General features: G+C 35.9%; 3 protein-coding genes, 2 long non-coding RNA genes and 1 pseudogene across 6 annotated transcripts; 5 read left to right on the top strand and 1 right to left on the bottom strand.

The window, feature by feature from the left end:
• Positions 1-36: 36 nt before the first annotated feature.
• LOC149878711 (uncharacterized) lies at positions 37-1,847 on the top strand. The gene is made up of 3 exons (XR_016447025.1): positions 37-181; positions 1,413-1,529; positions 1,690-1,847. It is a non-coding gene; the product is annotated as an uncharacterized LOC149878711 (long non-coding RNA).
• On the bottom strand, positions 1,555-5,220 carry LOC149878710 (uncharacterized). The gene is made up of 3 exons (XR_016447026.1): positions 5,082-5,220; positions 4,152-4,311; positions 1,555-4,065 (listed from the first exon to the last, which is right to left on the bottom strand). It is a non-coding gene; the product is annotated as an uncharacterized LOC149878710 (long non-coding RNA).
• On the top strand, positions 2,178-4,402 carry LOC145186743 (uncharacterized; annotated as a pseudogene). Its single transcript, XR_016447024.1, has 2 exons — positions 2,178-2,266; positions 2,630-4,402. The product of XR_016447024.1 is annotated as an uncharacterized LOC145186743 (transcript).
• A 6,501-nt stretch (positions 5,221-11,721) lies between the features above and the next one.
• Positions 11,722-12,567, top strand: LOC149878709 (uncharacterized). The gene has a single exon (XM_090072065.1). The coding sequence runs from the start codon at positions 11,722-11,724 to the stop codon at positions 12,565-12,567; it is 846 nt and encodes a 281-aa protein (XP_089928191.1).
• An 816-nt stretch (positions 12,568-13,383) lies between these two features.
• LOC149878708 (uncharacterized) lies at positions 13,384-14,070 on the top strand. The gene has a single exon (XM_090072064.1). The coding sequence runs from the start codon at positions 13,384-13,386 to the stop codon at positions 14,068-14,070; it is 687 nt and encodes a 228-aa protein (XP_089928190.1).
• A 4,705-nt stretch (positions 14,071-18,775) lies between these two features.
• On the top strand, positions 18,776-19,552 carry LOC149878707 (uncharacterized). Its single transcript, XM_090072063.1, has one exon. The coding sequence runs from the start codon at positions 18,776-18,778 to the stop codon at positions 19,550-19,552; it is 777 nt and encodes a 258-aa protein (XP_089928189.1).
• Positions 19,553-19,626: the final 74 nt, after the last annotated feature.

Genomic DNA, 19,626 nt, shown 5'->3' with positions numbered 1-19,626 from the left:
AATTCATTTGCAACTTGATTATGGTTAACCTTTCAGAAAAGTCCTTAAAATTTAGATTAAACTTATGAAAAACTTATAATGAACTAATAAATCGTATTTATTGTTCGGGATTTATTTCCGAGAGTGGACAGCAGAATAGCTCTCTTGTTGTTTGCAGAAATACAATACCGCATTTATGCAGGTATCAGCTTTGTTACTTTTTCTTTGTGATAGAAAAAAAATGTCTCATAATTATAATCAAAAGAGATGCTATCTCTTTGAAACAAGAGTCTTACATTCAAAATCACTTTACAAAACTAGACTTCTTCCCACTAACTTAACGATAGGAAAATATTAAACTACAGAAAAACCTATGCGTAAGGAAATACGAAAGCTTTTCACAGACCGCTTTGATTTAGATAAATCTGAGCAACAGAGATATTTTATTTGGTGGTAACACAGTCATTTTGCAAAAACCTTCAAACACTAACTTCATTTATACATCTTTTTTTATATTCAACAAGATTTGTAAGAATTTAAACTTGTGTTTGAACATCATATCCGAAATCTGAAGATATAATAGTAATAATAAAATAATAACAATATAGAATTCAATCTTTAAATCATATTTTTTTATAAATTAAAAAAATTGTATCTGGATATTTTATTGTTAAAGAATTTTAAAAGAAATGCAGCGTGTTTAATAGAAGGAGCATTGGTTGTTCGTTTTTCGCTCATTCTCCTGGAGGCCAGAGGATGACATAGGAATACTACTTTAAATGTCATTAAGCTTTGTTACTAACACACCATCTTGAATGTTTGCTTTCGGCTAGTTGCGCCCCTTGTTCCATCTCTAAGATATAAAAAAAATTGACATATTTTTTAGACATACTGAACTCCATACCATCAATGATTGTGAAAATATCCGAAAAATTTTTGTTTTAAATTTCTTTTGTTCATCTTTTCAAAGTTTAAATAAAACATTCTGACATTTTCCCGTCCTATTCACTCTGTGGACAAAGAAGAAATAATTTTTGTGTATTTAAATATGGGCTTGCTGTGAGTCACACAACAAACTGCAAAATGTATCAGCTGTCAACAAATGAAGGTAACAACTGCCTATTTGATAATCTCAGAGCCATCGTCAGATTTCACAGTAAACTTTGATTTTATAGCCTGCTACCTTTAATAAGCAAAATTTTCTCAAAATGTGTTTCATTTCGTATTTCACTCATTTGCCACAATCGATGGAAAATTTTCTGCAGCAAATGCTTTTATTAGTGTAGCAGAAAACAAAGATCAAGGTGGTATACAACAGTGGCTTCTTTTTATTCCTTTATTGCTACTGTTATTGTAAAAAAAAAAAACCTTTCACCTTAAAATTTTATTCTTAATGATTGATGTGTTCATTACTTGATTTAACTTTATTATAGTTATCTGAACAAGGTGTTTGACATTGTTGCATTTATCATTATGTATGCTTAGCTCGTGTACACCCAAACTTTTTGTTTCTCACGTGACTAAGAAGAACAACAGGAAAAAGTGATGAGGTTTTTTTTCCATAACGTTTCAACATTTTCTATTTTTTTAATTTGAAATTTTAGTCTTATGACAGAAATATATATGAAACTTTAGTCTTATGACAGAAATATATACGAAGAAAATATAGATTGTTAAATAATAATTTATTGTCAAAATTTGTATTTACAGGTAGGGGAGAGTTGCCGAAATTGGAACAGCTCCTTAATTGGAACACTTAGCTTTATTTAGAAACTGGAACTTATTCTACTTTCATGAATATTTTTTCTTGTAAAGAAAATAATTTTCTTTATTTTTTGAAACTTCTAGTATTTAAACTTAAAAACTGCACATATTTGAATAAAATTACTTTTTTTTAAAGAAAAAAATTTTTGCGATCTAATTTTATCGTTGCATTTAAACGATTACAGAAGCTTAACGATATTGAGTTTGATGATAATTTTTTTAAAATTTTAAATTTTAAGGGTTTCAAGTCTATGTGATATTAAGAGCTTATATCGTAAGTTGTTACTTGTATGTAAATATTTTGCTACAACACCATGGTCCTATGTTGCCCAGAATGGAACTTCAAAAGTTGCCGTAATTGAAACGATGTCATCTCATAACACGCTACTTGACGTCCGAATTATCAGAAAATTTCATTTGTCCGACTGTATAATATTTTTTAAAGCGAATTTCTTTTATAGACAAAGTATTATTGTTAGACATTTGTTGCTTTTTTGGAATTGGTATTTAGTCTTGCTTTAAAGTATGAAATGATTTTTCTTTTATCTTTTAGTAAAAAATAAAATGTAAAAGTTTTACAAAAGTTATACATTTCTATTTAACGGATAAACTTGTAAGACAACATAAAGTATATACCCAGCATAAGTTTTTTACTGTATATAGAAGTTAATATATAAAGTTGCAAACTTTATATAGTTTATATAGATTTTGATTTATATAGTTAATGATTAACTAAACAAAAATGATGAAAAATAATGATTATATAATGAGTATGTAATTAACTTAATCATATATGAATAACAAATAAATATATGAAAAAATAAGCCTGTAATAAGATTATAAAACTCTCCTTATGTATCTTCATAGTAATTTGCTTTTATTTTAGATGCAAACACCACGAAAATATGGAAAATGGAAAGTAGAAAACTTGAAAAAGGCTGTTGAAGCGATAAAACAAGGAGAACTCAGCTTAAATGAAGCCGCTTATGAATTTTGTATTCCAAAAGCAACTTTGTCAAGGCATATAAATGAAAAAAACAAAGTTGCTGTTGCAAATGTGAAATTTCATGGTCGACTTACCACCTTACCTAATGAAATTGAAACAGAACTAGCTGATCACTGTTTATTATTAGAATCGATGTACTTTGGATTAAGGATTGATGATCTTCGTCGTCTAGCATTTGATATTGCGGAAGCTAACAACATCACACATAATTTTAACAAACAAACACGAATGGCAGGAAAAAAGTGGTATTATGCATTTATGCAAAGGCACCCACAACTGTCGCTTCGTGGGCCTGAATCAACATCAATTGCACGTGCACAAGGTTTTAATAAAGAGCGAGTCCAATCTTTCTTTAATTTACTTTCAAAGTTATACATGGAAGAAAAGTTAACTCCAGACAGACTTTATAATATGGATGAAACTAGTTTATCAACAGTACAAGATGGTCAGATAAAAATTATTAGTGCAAGGGGCAAAAAATGAGTTGGAATTATGGCTAGTAGTGAACGAGGAAATTCAGTAACAGCTGTAGTTTGTGTATCTGCAGCAGGATTTTATGTTCCACCAATGTTAATATATAAACGCAAAAGAATGAAGCCAGAAATAACAAATGGTGCACCTCCAGGAACTGTATTTAGTACTCAAGAGAAAGGATGGATGTCAAATGAAGGTTTTTTAGATTGGCTCAATCATTTCATTAAAGTTGTTAAACCTTCAAAACAATCAAAAGTTTTGTTGATACTTGATGGTCATGTTACACATTCAAAAAATTTGGCAGCGATATATCTAGCACGAAATGCTGGAGTGCGTATGGTATCACTACCTCCCCATACTACACACAGACTGCAACCATTAGACGTTGCGTTCTTTGGACCACTTGGTACATACTATGATGAAGCTATGCGAAAATGGATGCGGTCACATATATCACAACCAGTAACAACTTGGCAAGTTGCAGAATTATTTGGTGACGCATATAGTCAGGCAGCATCATTGAGAATTGCTATGAAAGGATTTCAGGCTAGTGGGTTGTGGCCTTTGGACATAAATGTATTCACTGATTCTGATTTTACAGCCTCTTCATTTACTGATGTTGGTCCTTCAAACAATCTTCAGTCATCTGAAAGTATAGATGGGATGACAAAACTATCTACAGATAAATCAAGTGAAAAAAAATTAAAATGTCATGTTTCAGTTTCAACTTTGTCTCTTTTTTCTCTCTTTTGCCAGTGGTTTCACTTGAAGTAAAAAACAAAAAAAGAAGATCACGAACAACTCAGGCGGCTGATCTTACAAGCTCCCCATATAGACGTGCTCTAGAAATTACACCAAGAAATCAAAAACACACACTAAATCAAATAGCTTCCAAACAAATTAAAAAATCTACAAAAAAAAAGCTCACACTAAATCCAATAACTGCCAAACTATTGCAAAAACCACAGGAAAGCAAAGTAGCACTTGACTCAATCACCATGGACCAAATGAAATTGAGCACATCAAATAAAATCACCATCGCCACCACAGCACACCACATATCACCACTACCATCCCAAGTGCAGAAGCTGCAAGAAAAAAAGACTTATGAATTGCGAAAAAAGGATTAAATATTTGTTGTAATATTTATTTGTTATTATATCTTTTAAATATCTTTTATTAAAAAGCTAATCAATTAATTTTTCCTTTGAGCCATAAGTTTTATAGCTGTAATTTATTCATATATTAGAACTGTTCTAATTAAAGATTATATGTGTTCCATTCAAGGAGACCAGTTGCCTTTATTGGAACAAAATGGTGCCTTGAAAAATCAAAGTTTATATCCAATAAGGGTGCGATCAATAGAGTCGAATCATTAATAAAAGCATAGTAGGGTTGTATATCTATATTATTTAATTCATAAATGTTTTCATAGTTAAGCCATCTTTGGTTAATAAATATTTTTTCCTAAAGTGTTCCAATTAAGGCAACTCTCCCCTACCTATTTTTGATTGTTAAACTTTATATTTACATCTACTTGTATATATTTATACATCTTTTTACATCTATTTGTATATACTTAATTCTATTAACATATATTTATATCCATTTAATGTATTTAGAGTTATCAACATAAAATGAACTAAACCCGTAGTTTTTTCTAATCATGACGCTTATAACAAAATAACACTTCAAGTTTAATAAATATAAATAAATATAGATATAAACAAAATACATAAAATGGTTGTAAATAACACTTCAAGTTTAACAAAACTAATACTCATTTTCAAAATAAATAAAAATAAAAAGATATAAATAAAATAGATAAAATGGTATTAAAAATAACAGTTGTATTTACCGAGCTTTTTTCGTCAGCAAATTTATTTTTTCAACATACTATTAACTTTAAGCTTTGAAATTCAAACGTGATACTGTTGAATTTCGCAAAAATTTTATTATCTCACGACTGTTACTTTTAAAACCTTAGATAAAAAACCACTATAAAATGCGGGTTCTGGCTCATTTTCATTTTTGATCTCCGTTCTGAATTTTTTTGTATAATCGCGGTGTTGAAAATGTTTGACGAGGGTGAGGGGTGGCGAAGACGGCGAGGGTGAGGGGTGGCGATGATGACGATGAGAAAACATTTTTTTCATGACGTGATAAACACGCGTAATGAAAAAATTTAATTTTTGCAAAGGTGTTTAAATCTTGCGCGAAAAATTTCTTTTTTTATTTGTTCTTGTTTTTGTTCTTGTTTTTGTTCAAGTTCTTGTTCGAGAATTGATTTGTAAATTTCAATTTCGCGCCATCCTACTCCTTTGCTCCTTAAATATTCAATGGGGTCAAGTGTTTTTATGCTTTTAATTTTTCCGTCATCATTTCGCAAGATCCTTGTTTTTCCGTTCATTTTATTATGTCAAGAAAAAATTTTTTAACTCAAAAAAAATTTTTTAAAAAGGATTCTTGAGAATGGGTCTGAGAAGCAATCAAGATAAGATGGGAACATATTTTCTGTCTCTTTTGAAGTATAATCCATCTTTGAGTGAGCTTCCAGTGACCCAAGGTGTCAAAAACAGCCCGTCACCTTTGTATGTGGCAATTTTCATTCCTTTTCCATTGCTTTTGAGGTAAGCAATGCCATTTCCAACAATTTTTTCGATCAAAGTGGGTGCAAGAGCTCCCAATAAAGGTAAAAGAAAAGGAAGAAACCCTCCTTCTGATTTTATTCCATTTCCTAAAATTTTGTCGATCATATTGGAACCAAGAGAAGAGGCAACCCCGCCCAAAGCGGCCTTACCAAAAACTGGGACGGCTTTAGCTGTAACCCTTCCCAATAAAGGTAAAAGAGCACCAAGAAATCCTCCTTCTACTTTTGCGTTGTGTTCCAATTGAGTTTTGCTCATTTTTATGGTAACTCCAACTCCTCGATTGAGTGCGTCCACAATTTTTCGATGTTGGCTTTCTGTTAAAAGTAAAACGTCGTTTCCGTGAAGATTATCTTTTGAAATACGGATGCTCGCGGGTTTTCCTTCAATGATTGATTTTTTTATTTTATCGATCTGTCCCTGGGACACAATTAATTTGACACGAATGTAATTGCTCATTTTTAAAATGCTGGAAAAAATATTTATTTCACTTCTCGAATGTGATAACGGATCGTGATGTCCTCGCCGCGAAAGTCGATTAGATTACCGTTTTGATCGACAACGCGTGTGATCATCGTGGAAATTTCTGGTACTTTGACAGGGAGGTAAACCAAATGGGTGGGTCTTTCGATGATTTTAAAGCCAGAACCCACAGAGGGGTAAAAGGAGTAGATGCAATTTAATTGCGAGCCGTTGATGTATGCCGACCCGATAACGTTGTTGACGATTCTGATCGTGTTGACGTTCGTAATTCTGACAATGTCGTCGGACTCGTATTCGGAATTGGAGTCTAATTGTCTTTTTGTGAAGCCCAAAAGGTAGGCGATGCTGTTTTCCACGTTCAAATCCATCAAATAGTTCAATCCAAGTTTGATGGTTGATTTTAAAGTGTTTGAATTGGATCCAATCTTGATGTTTTCTGGTGAGTAGCTGATTTTATTTGCGGTGACGTAGCTTGCGCTTTGAGACGCATAATTTTTGATTGTGTTTGAGACGGTTTTTTGCAAATAATTGTTGATGTCGATAATGTCGTAACTTCCTTCTGGAATGGTGACGTTTTCCCAAATGGCACCGTTGGTCATGCTGTACCGGAAAGAATTGTTTTTGCTGGTGATGTTTGGAAAGCTGTTGTACGTCTCAAGACCGAGAAAAGCCATCTCATATTTTTTTTCTTTTTCAAAAACGATTTTGTCCAAAAATTCTGTTTCTATTATGTTGGATGTTCCATCCACATCGATGATTATGCCTGACATTTTTTTAATGGGTGAAAAAATTTTTTAAATGGCTTCTTTTGGAAAGTAAAATTCGTCAAAGCCGCTTCGATATTTTCCATTGTATTTTTTTGAGGTCAGATCAATGACTACAAATCCGTGGGGTTGAGACCAGCAGTATTGGCAGAAATTTTTAAATTCTTCTTTCTTCATGTCGATCGAAACGCGGTCTCTATAAATGATATCGATGTCATTTTCTTCTTGAGGAAAGAGGCAAATAAAGTTGGCATTTGTTCGTATGGTTTCTCTTGGGACCATGAAATAGTTTTGAGCAAGGTAAAAGCAGTCGACGTTGGAGTGTCTTCCCAGCACATAATATGTTTCGCATTTGTTTTGTTTGGAGAGTTGCAGATCGTCAAATATCATCAAATTGTTTTTGGTTTTATCGAGATCTTTTGGATTTGGAACATCATCATCCGTTTCGAAAAATTGACACTCCATGTCCTCGGTTTTGGAATAATTTTTTGAAAGGTCGTTGATGACGCATTCAGGGTTTAGGTTTAATCTTTCAATTTCTTTTTGTACCTTGAACAAATCGAGAATTTTTTTTTTTTGTAAACTTTTCTCAAAGGCTTTTTTGAGTATTTGGTACTCGGGTTGGAAAAGAGATTTGCCAAAGACCTGCAAGTGGTTATAATCCAACCATCCAGGTTTGAGCAGTAAATTGAGAAGCAAGGTTGTTTTTCCGCAACCGGACTTTCCAACGATGATCCCACGAATGCTTCTTGGTAAAAGCTCGTTATTGTCCCTTTTGTTTTTTCCAATATTCCATGACAAATCGGTCACTTCCATTTTTTAATTAAAAAAATATTTTTTTTTAAAATAAAATGTACTGCATCAAATGCAAAAGAGAAACCGAAACCATTCACATGAGAAACGAGAGGACAAAAAATAATCGAAATATGATCAAAGGGACTTGCGACTCTTGTGGAACGACCAAATGCATGTTTGTTTCTTCGACGGCAAAAGGGGGAGACTTGGTCGAATCGATCAACAATTTTTCAAAAAAAATAAAGCTTCCGTGGGCAAAATTTCCAGGAGAGATGCACATTCCAAGAATGAATTTTGCAGGGCCTGGCACAAACCTGGACAAAAGGCTTACATCCACCGACATGTACCAAGAGTGGAGCAAACCGGTGGACCGAGTGGACAATGCGGCGTACCACCACGATCTGCCTTATAAATATTTAAACGACGTTCAAAGCAGAAATTTGGCAGATCAAATGATGCTTGAAGAAATGAACTCCATTCCAAACCCCACTCAAAAAGAAATAAACGAAAGAAAGCTTATTGCGCCCATCATCAAAGCCAAAGCCAAATTCGGACTGGGTGTCTCTGCTAAAAAATCGAAGATTTTCCATGGATCTGAAGGATCTAAAAAAAAAAAAATCTTTCAAGTTTAAAATGGACGGATCAGCTTGCAGAAGAGCTTCACAAACCGGTCATTCGCCATTTTAAAAAAAGAAAAGTGTTTGTGAACGACATTGATGAAATATGGGCTGTCGATTTGGTTGACATGCAATCGTTTTTAAAATTCAACAAGGGCGTAAAATATTTGCTCATGGTGATAGATGTGTTTTCAAAGTATGGGTGGATCGTTCCGTTGAAAAGCAAAACGGGACTTGAAGTGGCTGAAGCGTTGAAAAAAATTTTTGGTGAAAGAAAATGTGAAAAAATGTGGGTGGACAAAGGAAAAGAATTTTACAACAAGCACGTGAAAGCGCTGGGTGTTCAATTATATTCCACTGAAAACGAGGAAAAAAGCTGTGTTGTCGAGCGATGGAACAGAACGATGAAAGAAAAAATATTTAAATATTTTTCAGCCAACAGCACCAATAAATACATTGACGTTTTGGACGAAATGGTGAAAAATTACAACAGCACAAAGCACTCGTCCATAAAAATGACTCCAATTGAGGCCAGCGAGGAAAAAAATAAAAATATTGTCTGGATGAACCTGAATGGAAAGATGCAAAAAGAAAGACCAGAGCCGAAATTTTTAATGGGTGACAAAGTGAGGATCACAAAAAAGAAGACCAATTTTGAAAAAGGGTACACGCCGAGATGGACCGAGAAGGTTTTTACCGTGTCAAAAGTTCAGCGAACGGATCCAACCACGTATAAAATCGCGTAAAAGGTGAAGACATTCAAGGCACTTTTTACGAGCAGGAGATGCAAAAGACGGATCAGAGCATATTCAGGATTGAAAAAATAGTTCGCAGAACAAAAAGCAAATCACTGGTCAAATGGAAAGGATATCCAGACTCGTTCAACTCATGGGTGGACAAAAATGAATTGATCCGTTTGAAAAAAATGAGTTAAAAAAATTTTCTTTTCATATAAAAAAGATGAATTTCGTGACGATTGAAAATTTTGACGAGAGCAAATTATCGGTTGGAGAGATTTATTCCGCAACCAAACCAATTCAGTACCAAAAGATTCCGCTTTTTTATGAATACCCCTCTGGAAAAGGATCTTTTATTTTAAGAACCCCCGTTTTGTTTTCTCTGGGTGTGTTTGAGAACTGCAGTTTTGGAACGAACGAGCTGGAGGGATATTCCATGTCCTTTCTCGGTTTCAATGAAAAAAATGGAATGAGTGAAAAAGAAAAAAAGTTTATCGAGGTGACTGAAAAAATATCAAAATTTCTTCGCGAAAAAGTCAAGGAAATGATTCCAATTTTGAAAAAAGGAGGAAGAACGAAGAAAATAACGACAGAGGATCTGTCCATTTTTAAAAACAAATCTGCGACGACGTCGCCACATGCATCGCCCATTTTTTTCGGAAAATTGTTTACAAAGAAAAGCGAAAAAAACATTGAGGTTTCTTCTTTGTTTTTCAAAAAGGAGAACAAAAAGCTGGTAAAAACAGATCCTTTGGGATATGTTCGACAAAAGTGTTACGCCGTTGCCTCTTTGAAAATTGAAGGTGTTTTTGTTGGAGCGCAGATCGAGTCCATTCAGGTTAGGATTTCCGAAGTGGTCATCGCAAAAAACGCGCCTTCTGTTCAAAGCATCATCGCCTCTCAAAACGGTCATCTCAAAATCGTTCAATTGCTCTTGCAAAACGGAGCCGATGTCAACGCGCGAGATGAAAAAAAACAAACACCGCTGCACTTAGCATCCCAAAACGGCCATCTTGACGTCATGAAAATTTTATTTGAAAACGGAGCCGATATAAACGCGCGAGATGAAAAAAATTGGACGCCGTTGCACTTTGTTATTATGAATGAGTCTAAATCAGGAGAAGAAATGTGAAAACACGAAGAAAAAAAATGAATATAAAATGAGTTAAAACATTTTCTTTTCATATTAAAAAATGCATGCCCCTCACAAGTTTTATAAAAACATTTCCTCGGCAGAAAAACATGTCGATTCGAGTTTGGAGATCTCGAAAATGTATTTGGGACACATGGATGAGAGGATAAAAGAGTTGGAGAGATTCAAAGAGTCGGATCGAACCAAAAATTTTGAAAACTTGGTGGACAGGATCAAAGAGCTGGAAAATTTGGTGGAGACAATCAAAAACCTGAAAAAAAAGACATTGCAAAATATTGTTGTGGCAAAAAAAGATTTGGATCATCCAAATTATTATAACATAAACGGTCATCATGAGATTTTTGCTCAGAAAGACATTAAATTTTCTGCTCTTTCTTCCACGCCAATATTGTTGTCCGTTGGATTGAGTTTTGACAAAGGAATTGCTGTCGTCACTTTGATGAACAAAATGAGTGACCAATTAAACTTTTTCAAAAATGATGCGATTTTTTCAGAGCCTGTGGATGACGTCATTTTGGATGTGCACAACAACAGTACTAATGACATCATAGTCAAAAAAGGCGAAAAGCTTTGCAAAATAATTCACATCGATTCGAATTAAAAAAATCTGTCTTTGTTAAAAAGATGGAGATAATAAAAAACACTGGAAAAATTTATCCAGTTCTTCCAACAGCACCAACCGATGGAGCCCACGTTTACCGCCTTCAAAAAATAGGAACGATCCAAAAAGAAATGGAGGATGAAAAAGTGAAAAGAATGGCTTTGAGCAAAAAATATCATCGAGTGTCAAAAATTATTCGTTTCGTAGACGATGGATTGCAAACGGTGTGCATTGGTTTGGGGATTACAGGTATTGCACTTTTGTCAACCGTCGTTGCCACCCCAGTTTCTATTGCGTGCGAGGGGATTGCGGTTGGAATGGGTGCTTTGTCCATTTTTGGAAACCATCAAAACAAAAAAATGATGATAAAGGCTAAAAAGCACGAAAAATTAAAGGTTCTTTCCGAGTCAAAATTGAACACAATTAGCGATCACATTTCAAAATCGCTCATGGACGGGTTTGTGAGCGATTCCGAATACGAACTTATCCTCAGCGAGCTTCAAAAATTTAAAACCATGACCGAAGAAATCCGAACAAAAGCAAAAAGCAGCATTGACGAATTGACTAAAGAGTCACTGATTCGAAAAGGAAGAGAAGAAGCCATTCAAGCATTTAATAACCTTTACAAAAAAGGAAAATGAGCGCAAACGCAAACGAGTTTTCGTTTTCGTTTAAGTTTTTTTTCTCAGTATTTTAAAAAATGTCCTTCTTTAAAATACAAGACCCAAAAAAGAGAGATGAGATTGTGAAAAATTACATGGCCAACAGGGAGAAGCTATACAATGAGAGCCTTAACCGGAACGTTTCAGATGCAAATTATCAGACTGATTTGTCCAAGTTTTTTCAACCGTTGATCGAGAGCAACGAAAAAGTGAAAAACGAGATAAAGAGCATCGCATACAAAGAGGATGGAAACACTCCACTGGCTTTGACTTACCCAGAAAGCGAGACGTCTTTTAAAAAAATGAATGTTGGAAATACTGCTTTGGATTATTTGTCAAAATACGCAGCTAAAGCAGCTGTTGCAGACAGAGTGTTTGGAATCCACGCAAAAGAACACGGAAAAATGTTTATTGGAGACAAAGAAATTTTTATCGAAAATAACGACATCATTATTGATGGAGAAAAGTATGAGGATACTTTAGGTTTTTGGGAGCTGATCACAAGATCCAGACCTGATATGACAAAGGTAACAAACGAGGACTTGAAAAATTATGAAAAAATACTGGTCAAAACGCATGCAATGGAGAGAGAAGGGAAGCCAACCATACCAAAAGCTTCGAGAAGTAAAAAGTGGGAGAGTATTGTTTCAAAATTTTGGGAAAAAAATTACACAAAAACGAGGGGAACAAAAGGTCGCGGAGTAATCATTCTCCCGAGCGATCCAAATGCGCTTGTTCAAAGACTAAGTTTGAGCATCGCCGCTGGTCATGCTGGAAATATTGCATCGAGAAACGAAGCTATTGCCATTTGTGACGAGCTTTTGAGGCAGGGTGAAATAAACAAAGAGGAATACCGATCGATTCAAAAATACATCGAGTCGTGAAACACGAATTAAAAAAAATATTTTCTCATTTTAAAAAAATGCTCATTGTGAACAACAGAAGATATTTAAAAAAGAACGTTGTCGGAGGAGGAAGGATTGTTGACACGTTTAAAAATTTTTTGAGGAGAATGATAGCTTCAAACGCATCAAAGTCATCTCTTCATTTATTGAGGAAAGCAGCATTGGAAGAGAAGCGATCACCGCCGCCAGATCTGCCGGAAAAGAATTGGCCTCTTCTGCCATATCAACCGCCAGAGACGTTGCCATCGACAAAGGGAAAAAAGCGATTGAAAAAGTTTACGCCAAGACAGGGACGGTGAATCCAAACCAATTGGCCAGCACGATTTTGAACGAAGCAGCAAAGCAATATGAATCTATTAATCCGATGGAAGAGCTGCATAAAAAAATGTTTGGTTCGTCCATTCAAGCAAAAAAGAAAATGACAAAAAAGAACGCTTCCAGAATCCAAGATCTGGTCAAAATGGGGAGCGGGCTTTTGATTGCGTGATTTTTTTGACGAATCAAAAATGACATAAGAATTTTTTTCTCATTTTAAAAAAATGATAAACACCGACAGATTAATAATTGAACGAAAAGCCTGTCTACGACACCGGCATTGAAAAAGTTGATTTTTTCGAGTACTTTCCAACGAATCTCGATTTAAATTCTTCAGGATCAATCGTTTTTGAGATTGATTGCCAGTCTGTGCAGACACTTCCGTCTGAGGCATACATCCTCGTTGAAGGAGTTCTGAAAAAAACGGACGGAACTGCTTACGCGGCAGCAGACAACATTGCCTTGGTGAACAACGCCATCATGTATTTGTTCAGTGACGTCACTTACGACTTATCAGGACAGCAAGTGGAAAGAGTCATGTATCCAGGACAGGGAACAACCATGCTTGGATTGCTAAAATATCCTTTCGGTTTTCAGCTGGCTGATGGTTTGAAGCAAATGTGGTATAAAGACACCTCAAACGCAACTGGAAACGCGGGGTTCATCGTCAGGCGAGACCACTTGTTTGCAGACACCACATCCATTGGTGCATTTTCTTTTAGGGTGCCTTTAAAACACATTTTTGGTTTTTGCGAAACATATGACAAAGCTGTTTACGGATTCAGACAAACGATCACCTTTACAAAAAAAGAATACGATGACGCCATTTACAGAGCCGGAACTGTTACCGCAGGAATGATCGACATCAAAAAATTCCGACTCTTCATGCCTCGAATTGAGCTGGATGTTTTGAAAAAATCCGAATTTTTGAATCTAATGGCAAAGAAAATCTCCGTTCCAGTGGCTTACAAAGCAAACAAAGTCGAAAGGCAAGCCATTCCCGCTGGTCTAACAGAATTCACTTGGACCCTTGGAAGAATTACTGACAAAAGCGTTCCGAGATATATCGTGTTCGGTCTTCAGACAAACAGAGGTTCCAGTCAAACCGCAAATCCTGCCGTATTCGATCATTGCGATATCAACAATTTTTTTGTGACCGTCAATTAGATTAAATATCTAAACCACAATTACGACTTGAATTTTGGAGAAAAGAAAGTGGTTATGGCCCATTCCGACGCGTTCACTTTTGACGAAAAATATTATGGCACAAACGAGCTTGTTTGTCAATCAGGTTTGTCTCTGCTTGAATATAAAAATTTGTTTCCGTTGTTTTTTGTCGACATCAGCAAGCAAAAGGAAAGAGTTGTTTCCGAAACGGCCGAATTGGTTGTCAACCTAAAATTCCGAACAGCAGTGCCAGAAAGCACCGTTATTTTCGCAGTGATCATTTCCGACAAATTGATCCAATTTGTTTCAGACGGAACCAACATGAACGCTGTTTATTAAGCGTCATGAGATTCTTGACAAAAATTGATTTAAAAAATTTTTTTCTTTTTAAAAAATAAAACATGAGACTAACAAAAAATTATCTGAAAAATTTGCTGAGAGAAAATGGTGTCACAAAAACATCAAACAATTTGTTGACCTTGATGATGATTGCGGTTGAGAACAATCTCGTGAGCAAAGATTCGCTTTTGGAAGGTGCAAAAGAATGCAAGTCGGTGGGTCGACCAAAAAAAGAAATAAAAACGCAAACGGAAAATGCGAAAAAACCGATCGACCCAAAATACGAGAGGCTTGGTTCGATTCGAAAAAAACCTGTGTCTGTGAAAACGACCAACGTTGAAACAGGGGAGGTGGTTGAATACGGATCCCTTTACAAAGTGATGAAAAAGACGGGGCATGGCTGGAGATATTTGGAGCGTCGAGATGGAAAAGTGGAAAATGGAATAAGGATTGACATTTTAGGTTCAGAAAAACTCGAAAACAGAAAAAAAACTCCAAGTCCGAAAAAAAATTGATTTTGAGTTAAATAATTTTCTTGGCAATAAAAAAGATGGGTGAAACGAATGAAAGAAGGATTGAAGAAGTGATAAGACTGATAGAAAGACGGGTGGAGGCAGAAATTGGAACATTAACTGAAGAAATGAGAAGACTGATAGAAAGACGGGTGAAGACAGAAATTGGAACATTAACTGGAGAAATTGTAACATTAACTGGAGAAATGAGAATAATGATAGAAAGGTTGGAAGAAGAAGAAGAAGAAGAGCAACGACAGGAATTAAAGATTAAAGCGTTGTAAAAAGGTCTCCGTAAAGATAGACGTAGAGTGTGCGCTCCTGATGCTTAATGTTTTTTAATTGAAAAAATCTCCAAGTCCGAAAAAAAAATTTTCAATTCTCGGAAAAAAAGAATTGAAAAAAATTCTCGGAAAAAAATTGATTTTGAAAAAAAATTTTCTTGGCATAATAAAAATGGAAAACAAAATGCGAAAAATCGGAAAAACCAAAAAAATTGATTTTGAGTTAAATAATTTTCTTGGCAATAAAAAAATGGAAAGCAAAACTGTCAAAGAAAAAAAAGTTTCAATGGCAACATTGAAAAGTCAGGCAAAAGACCGAGCGATAAAAGGTTTTTCAAAAATGACCAGGGAACAGCTCGTTGAGGCAATAAAAACAACAAGACCTGTCATTGGTCCTCATCCTGTATCTCGTAGACGGACGACAGATGCGAGGTCAATTGTTCCTGCTCCTCGTTCGATTGCTCAAAGCCCAGTTTCGAGACCGGATCCTGTTCCGCGTTTTGCCGTTGCAACTGTTCCAGAGCCGTCACGTTATATCTTTGACAATCCTGTTCCAGATTCGTCTCCTGTGATGACTCCTGGAGTTTTTTCAAGGTTTACGACGTCTGTGACAAATGTGGTTGTCAACAGTTTCAACAGCTTGCTTGAGTTTGTTGATCCGTATGTTCCAGAGTCGGTAAAGAGAACAATAAGCAATGTGGGGAATGAAGTGAAAAAAAAAGTAGACTCTCTTAAATCAACAGTCCTCAAATCAATTGTGCACGAAGCAGTTTACAAACCCCTCATTCATTTTCATTTGACCGATCACGCTCTGAAGTATGTTGCAAAACAATTTTCGCATCAAGTCAAAGGAACCCAAAAGGACGCTTCTGCCTTTTTAGATTTGGCGAAAGATGGAGCGATAAAAATTCTTCAAGAGAATAAAAACAAAAAAGCGAGCCTTGCTTTGACTATCGATATGGAGAGCGTCAGCCTTACTACGGGAGAGGAGGTGCATCGAACTGTTCCTTTTTTGTCAAAGGCTGGGATTATTTTGGAGTCGACGGATTTGGGAGAATTTTACGAAAAAGCAAAAGATGAGATCCTGGAAAACATGGAAAAATACAACAAAATGGGCTCGAATTGCACAGTGTCCGCCATCTTGAAAATGGACATCAATTTAATTGACAACAGACCCATCGGTGGCCGGTCGTATATCCCTCTCGACGACTTTTTGGCAAGAAAAAAAGCAATCATCAACATGGAGAACGAAGACAACGAATGTTTCAAGTGGTGCGTTACAAGGGCATTGAACATGAAAGAAAAACACGGAGAAAGGATTGACAAAGACTTGATCGAAAACTCAAAAAAAATAAATTGGGAAGGGATTGATTTTCCTGTCAAACTCGATCAAATCAAAAAATTTGAAAAAAATAATCCAGAAATAAGCGTCAACGTTTTTGGTTACGAAAAAAAATCCATACACCCTTTGTAAATATCGAAATGCTTGAACAGAAAACATGAAATAGATTTGCTGCTTGTTTCAGACGAAAAAAAAAACCATTATTGTCTGATAAAAAATCTGAGTCGACTCATTTCATCACAAGCATCCAAAAGAAACGTAAAAAAATATTTTTGCAGAAACTGCTTGCAGGGGATGAAAAGCGAGGAGGACCTTTCAAAACATTCTACCTATTGCAGAGAGCACAGCGCGACACGAATGGATCTTCCTCCAAAAATTCGTTCATGAAATTTGGGCACATAGAAAGGTCGATGAGGGTTCCATTCATCGTTTACGCGGATTTTGAAAGCTTTGTCAAACCGATGGACTCGTGCGAACAAAATCCAGACCAGTCGTACACCAAAAAGTTTCAAAGTCACGCTCCGAGCTCCTTTGCCTTTTACATCAAATGTTTTGACGAAACCATTAACAACAGAGGACCCACAATTTTCGCGTCGGAAAGCGAGGACGACGACATTGGTGAATATTTTGTCGACAGCTTGGAAAAAGCAATAAAAAAAGTCTTTGGAAAAATCGAGAGAAAAAATATGTTTTTCACAAAGGACGATGAAAATAATTTCATTTGCGAAGAAAAAATTCTCGATACAGAAAAGGTGCGCGATCACTGCCATTTTACTGGAAAATATCGAGGAGCGGCCCACAACGAATGCAATTTAAAATACAAAGTCCCAAAATTTGTTCCTGTCGTTTTTCACAATTTGTCGGGTTACGACAGTCATTTGTTTATAAAAAAATTGGGAGGAGAAATAACCTGCATCCCATGCAACGAGGAAAAATACATCAGCTTCTCAAAAAAAATCACGGTGGGAGAGTACATTGGGAAAGACGGAAAAACAAAAGAAAAAAAATTGAATTGAGGTTCATCGACAGTTTTAAATTCCTTTCCATCGGTTTGGATGCTTTGTCAAAAAATTTACAACCAGAAGAGTTCAAAAACCTTGCAAAATATTATGAAGGAGAAAAATTTGATTTGCTTCGAAAAAAAGGTGTGTACCCTTACAATTGGGTGGATGGATTCGATAGGTTTCACGAAACGCAATTGCCTCCAAAAGAAGTGTTTTTCTCAAAACTCAACCACAAGGAAATAAGCGACGAAGAATACGCGCATACGCAGAAGGTTTGGAACTTGTTTGAATGCAAAACGTTCAGAGATTACCACGATTTAACAACGTGTCTGACGTTTTGATTCTGGCCGATGTCTTTGAAAATTTCAGGGACGTTTGCATAAAACATTACAAGCTCGACCCAGCCTGGTATTACACGTCTCCCGGGTTGGCATGGGACGCTTGTTTGAAACTGACAAAAATAAAATTGGAATTGTTGAGCGACCCCGACATGCTTCGAATGATCCAAAAAGGAGCTCGTGGAGGGATCAGCATGATCTCCAACCGGCATGGAAAATCAAACAACAAATACATGACTCTTACGATCCAAGCCAACCATCAAAATTCATTTAATACTTGGACGCCAACAACCTGTACGGATGGGCCATGTGCAAACCTCTTCCCACTCACGGTTTCGAATGGATGACAGAAGACGAACTGTCCGATTGGAGATCGGTTCCTTGCATTTTGGAGGTTGATTTGGATTATCCTGAAAGCCTTCACGATGAACACAACGATTATCCGTTGGCCCCCGAGAGAATGAAAATTGGAAAAGTTGATAAGCTCGTTCCAAATTTAAACGACAAAAAAAATGATTTCCTTCACTGCGAAAACCTGAAATTGTACGAACGATTGGGAATGAAAATTTCAAAGGTACACCGAGGTATAAAATTTGAGCAACGTGATTGGATGAAACCGTACATCGACCTCAACACCGAATTGAGAACAAAAGCCACCAGCGAATTTGAGAAGGAATTTTTCAAGCTGATGAACAATTCGGTGTTTGGAAAAACAATGGAGAACCTTGAAAAAAGAGTGGACGTGAGACTGGTGACAGAAAAGGAAAAGGCAATAAAATTATCGGCTAAACCAAATTACGACAGGCACACGATTTTCGATGAAAACTTGATTGCCGTTCACATGAAAAGGACAAAAATTTTTTACAACAAACCAATTTATTTGGGGATGTCCATTTTGGATTTGAGCAAAACCTTAATGTTCGAGTTCCAATACGATTACATAAAAAAAAAATATCCTGGTGACGCAAAGCTTCTAATGACAGACACGGACTCTCTGGTTTATGAAATAAAAACGGACGATTTTTACAAAGACATTGCCGACGATGTGGAAAAAAAATTCGACACGAGCGATTTTAGCAAAAACCATCCAGCCATTCAAAGCGTCGGGCTCAAAGTGGGTTTAAACAAAAAGGTCATCGGGATGTTCAAAGACGAAACCGGAGGAAAACAGATTGAAGAGTTTGTCGGTCTCAGGTCAAAACTTTACTCTTACAAAATACACCAAGAAAAACAAGAAAAAAAATGCAAGGGGGTGAAAACATATGTTGTCGAAAAATACATCACATACGACGATTACAAAAAATGTCTCGAAACCAAAAAAGAAAAGTTAAACAAAATGAATGTCATCCGATCCCATTTGCATGACGTTTACACGGAGGAAATCAACAAAACCTCTCTCAGCTCCGACGATGATAAAAGAATCATTTTGGATGATGGGATACACACGTTGGCTTATGGTCATTACAAAAAAAGACCCGATTGCATTGCTTATTCGGTCGATAAACCTTGTTTCAACTTGATCGATTATGATAAGCTTTTCGGTCCAGAGACAGAGCCAGAGGAAGAGCCAGAGGAAGAGCCAGAGGAAGAGCCAGAGGAAGAGCCAGAGGAAGAGCCAGAGGAAGAGCCAGAGGAAGAGCCAGAGGAAGAGCCAGAGGAATAACCAGAGGAATAACCAGAGGAATAGACAAAAAGGTAAGTGACAAAAAAATGCGGGAAAAAAGGTGAGTGACAAAA

Source organism: Hydra viridissima, unplaced genomic scaffold (assembly GCF_058129835.1).
Source record: "Hydra viridissima isolate aposymbiotic clone 2 unplaced genomic scaffold, HvirCarnegie_v1 scaffold_14, whole genome shotgun sequence".
In the NCBI taxonomy this organism is placed as follows: domain Eukaryota; kingdom Metazoa; phylum Cnidaria; class Hydrozoa; order Anthoathecata; family Hydridae; genus Hydra; species Hydra viridissima.
The sequence above is the reverse complement of the archived record's forward strand: the minus strand, read 5'-3'. Positions and strand labels throughout refer to the sequence as shown.

What these genes read in the sequence shown, in the direction of transcription:
- LOC149878708 (XM_090072064.1), top strand. Translation starts at nt 13,384, where the DNA reads ATGTATTTGTTCAGTGACGTCACTTACGACTTATCAGGACAGCAAGTG.
- LOC149878709 (XM_090072065.1), top strand. Translation starts at nt 11,722, where the DNA reads ATGTCCTTCTTTAAAATACAAGACCCAAAAAAGAGAGATGAGATTGTG.
- LOC149878707 (XM_090072063.1), top strand. Translation starts at nt 18,776, where the DNA reads ATGTCCATTTTGGATTTGAGCAAAACCTTAATGTTCGAGTTCCAATAC.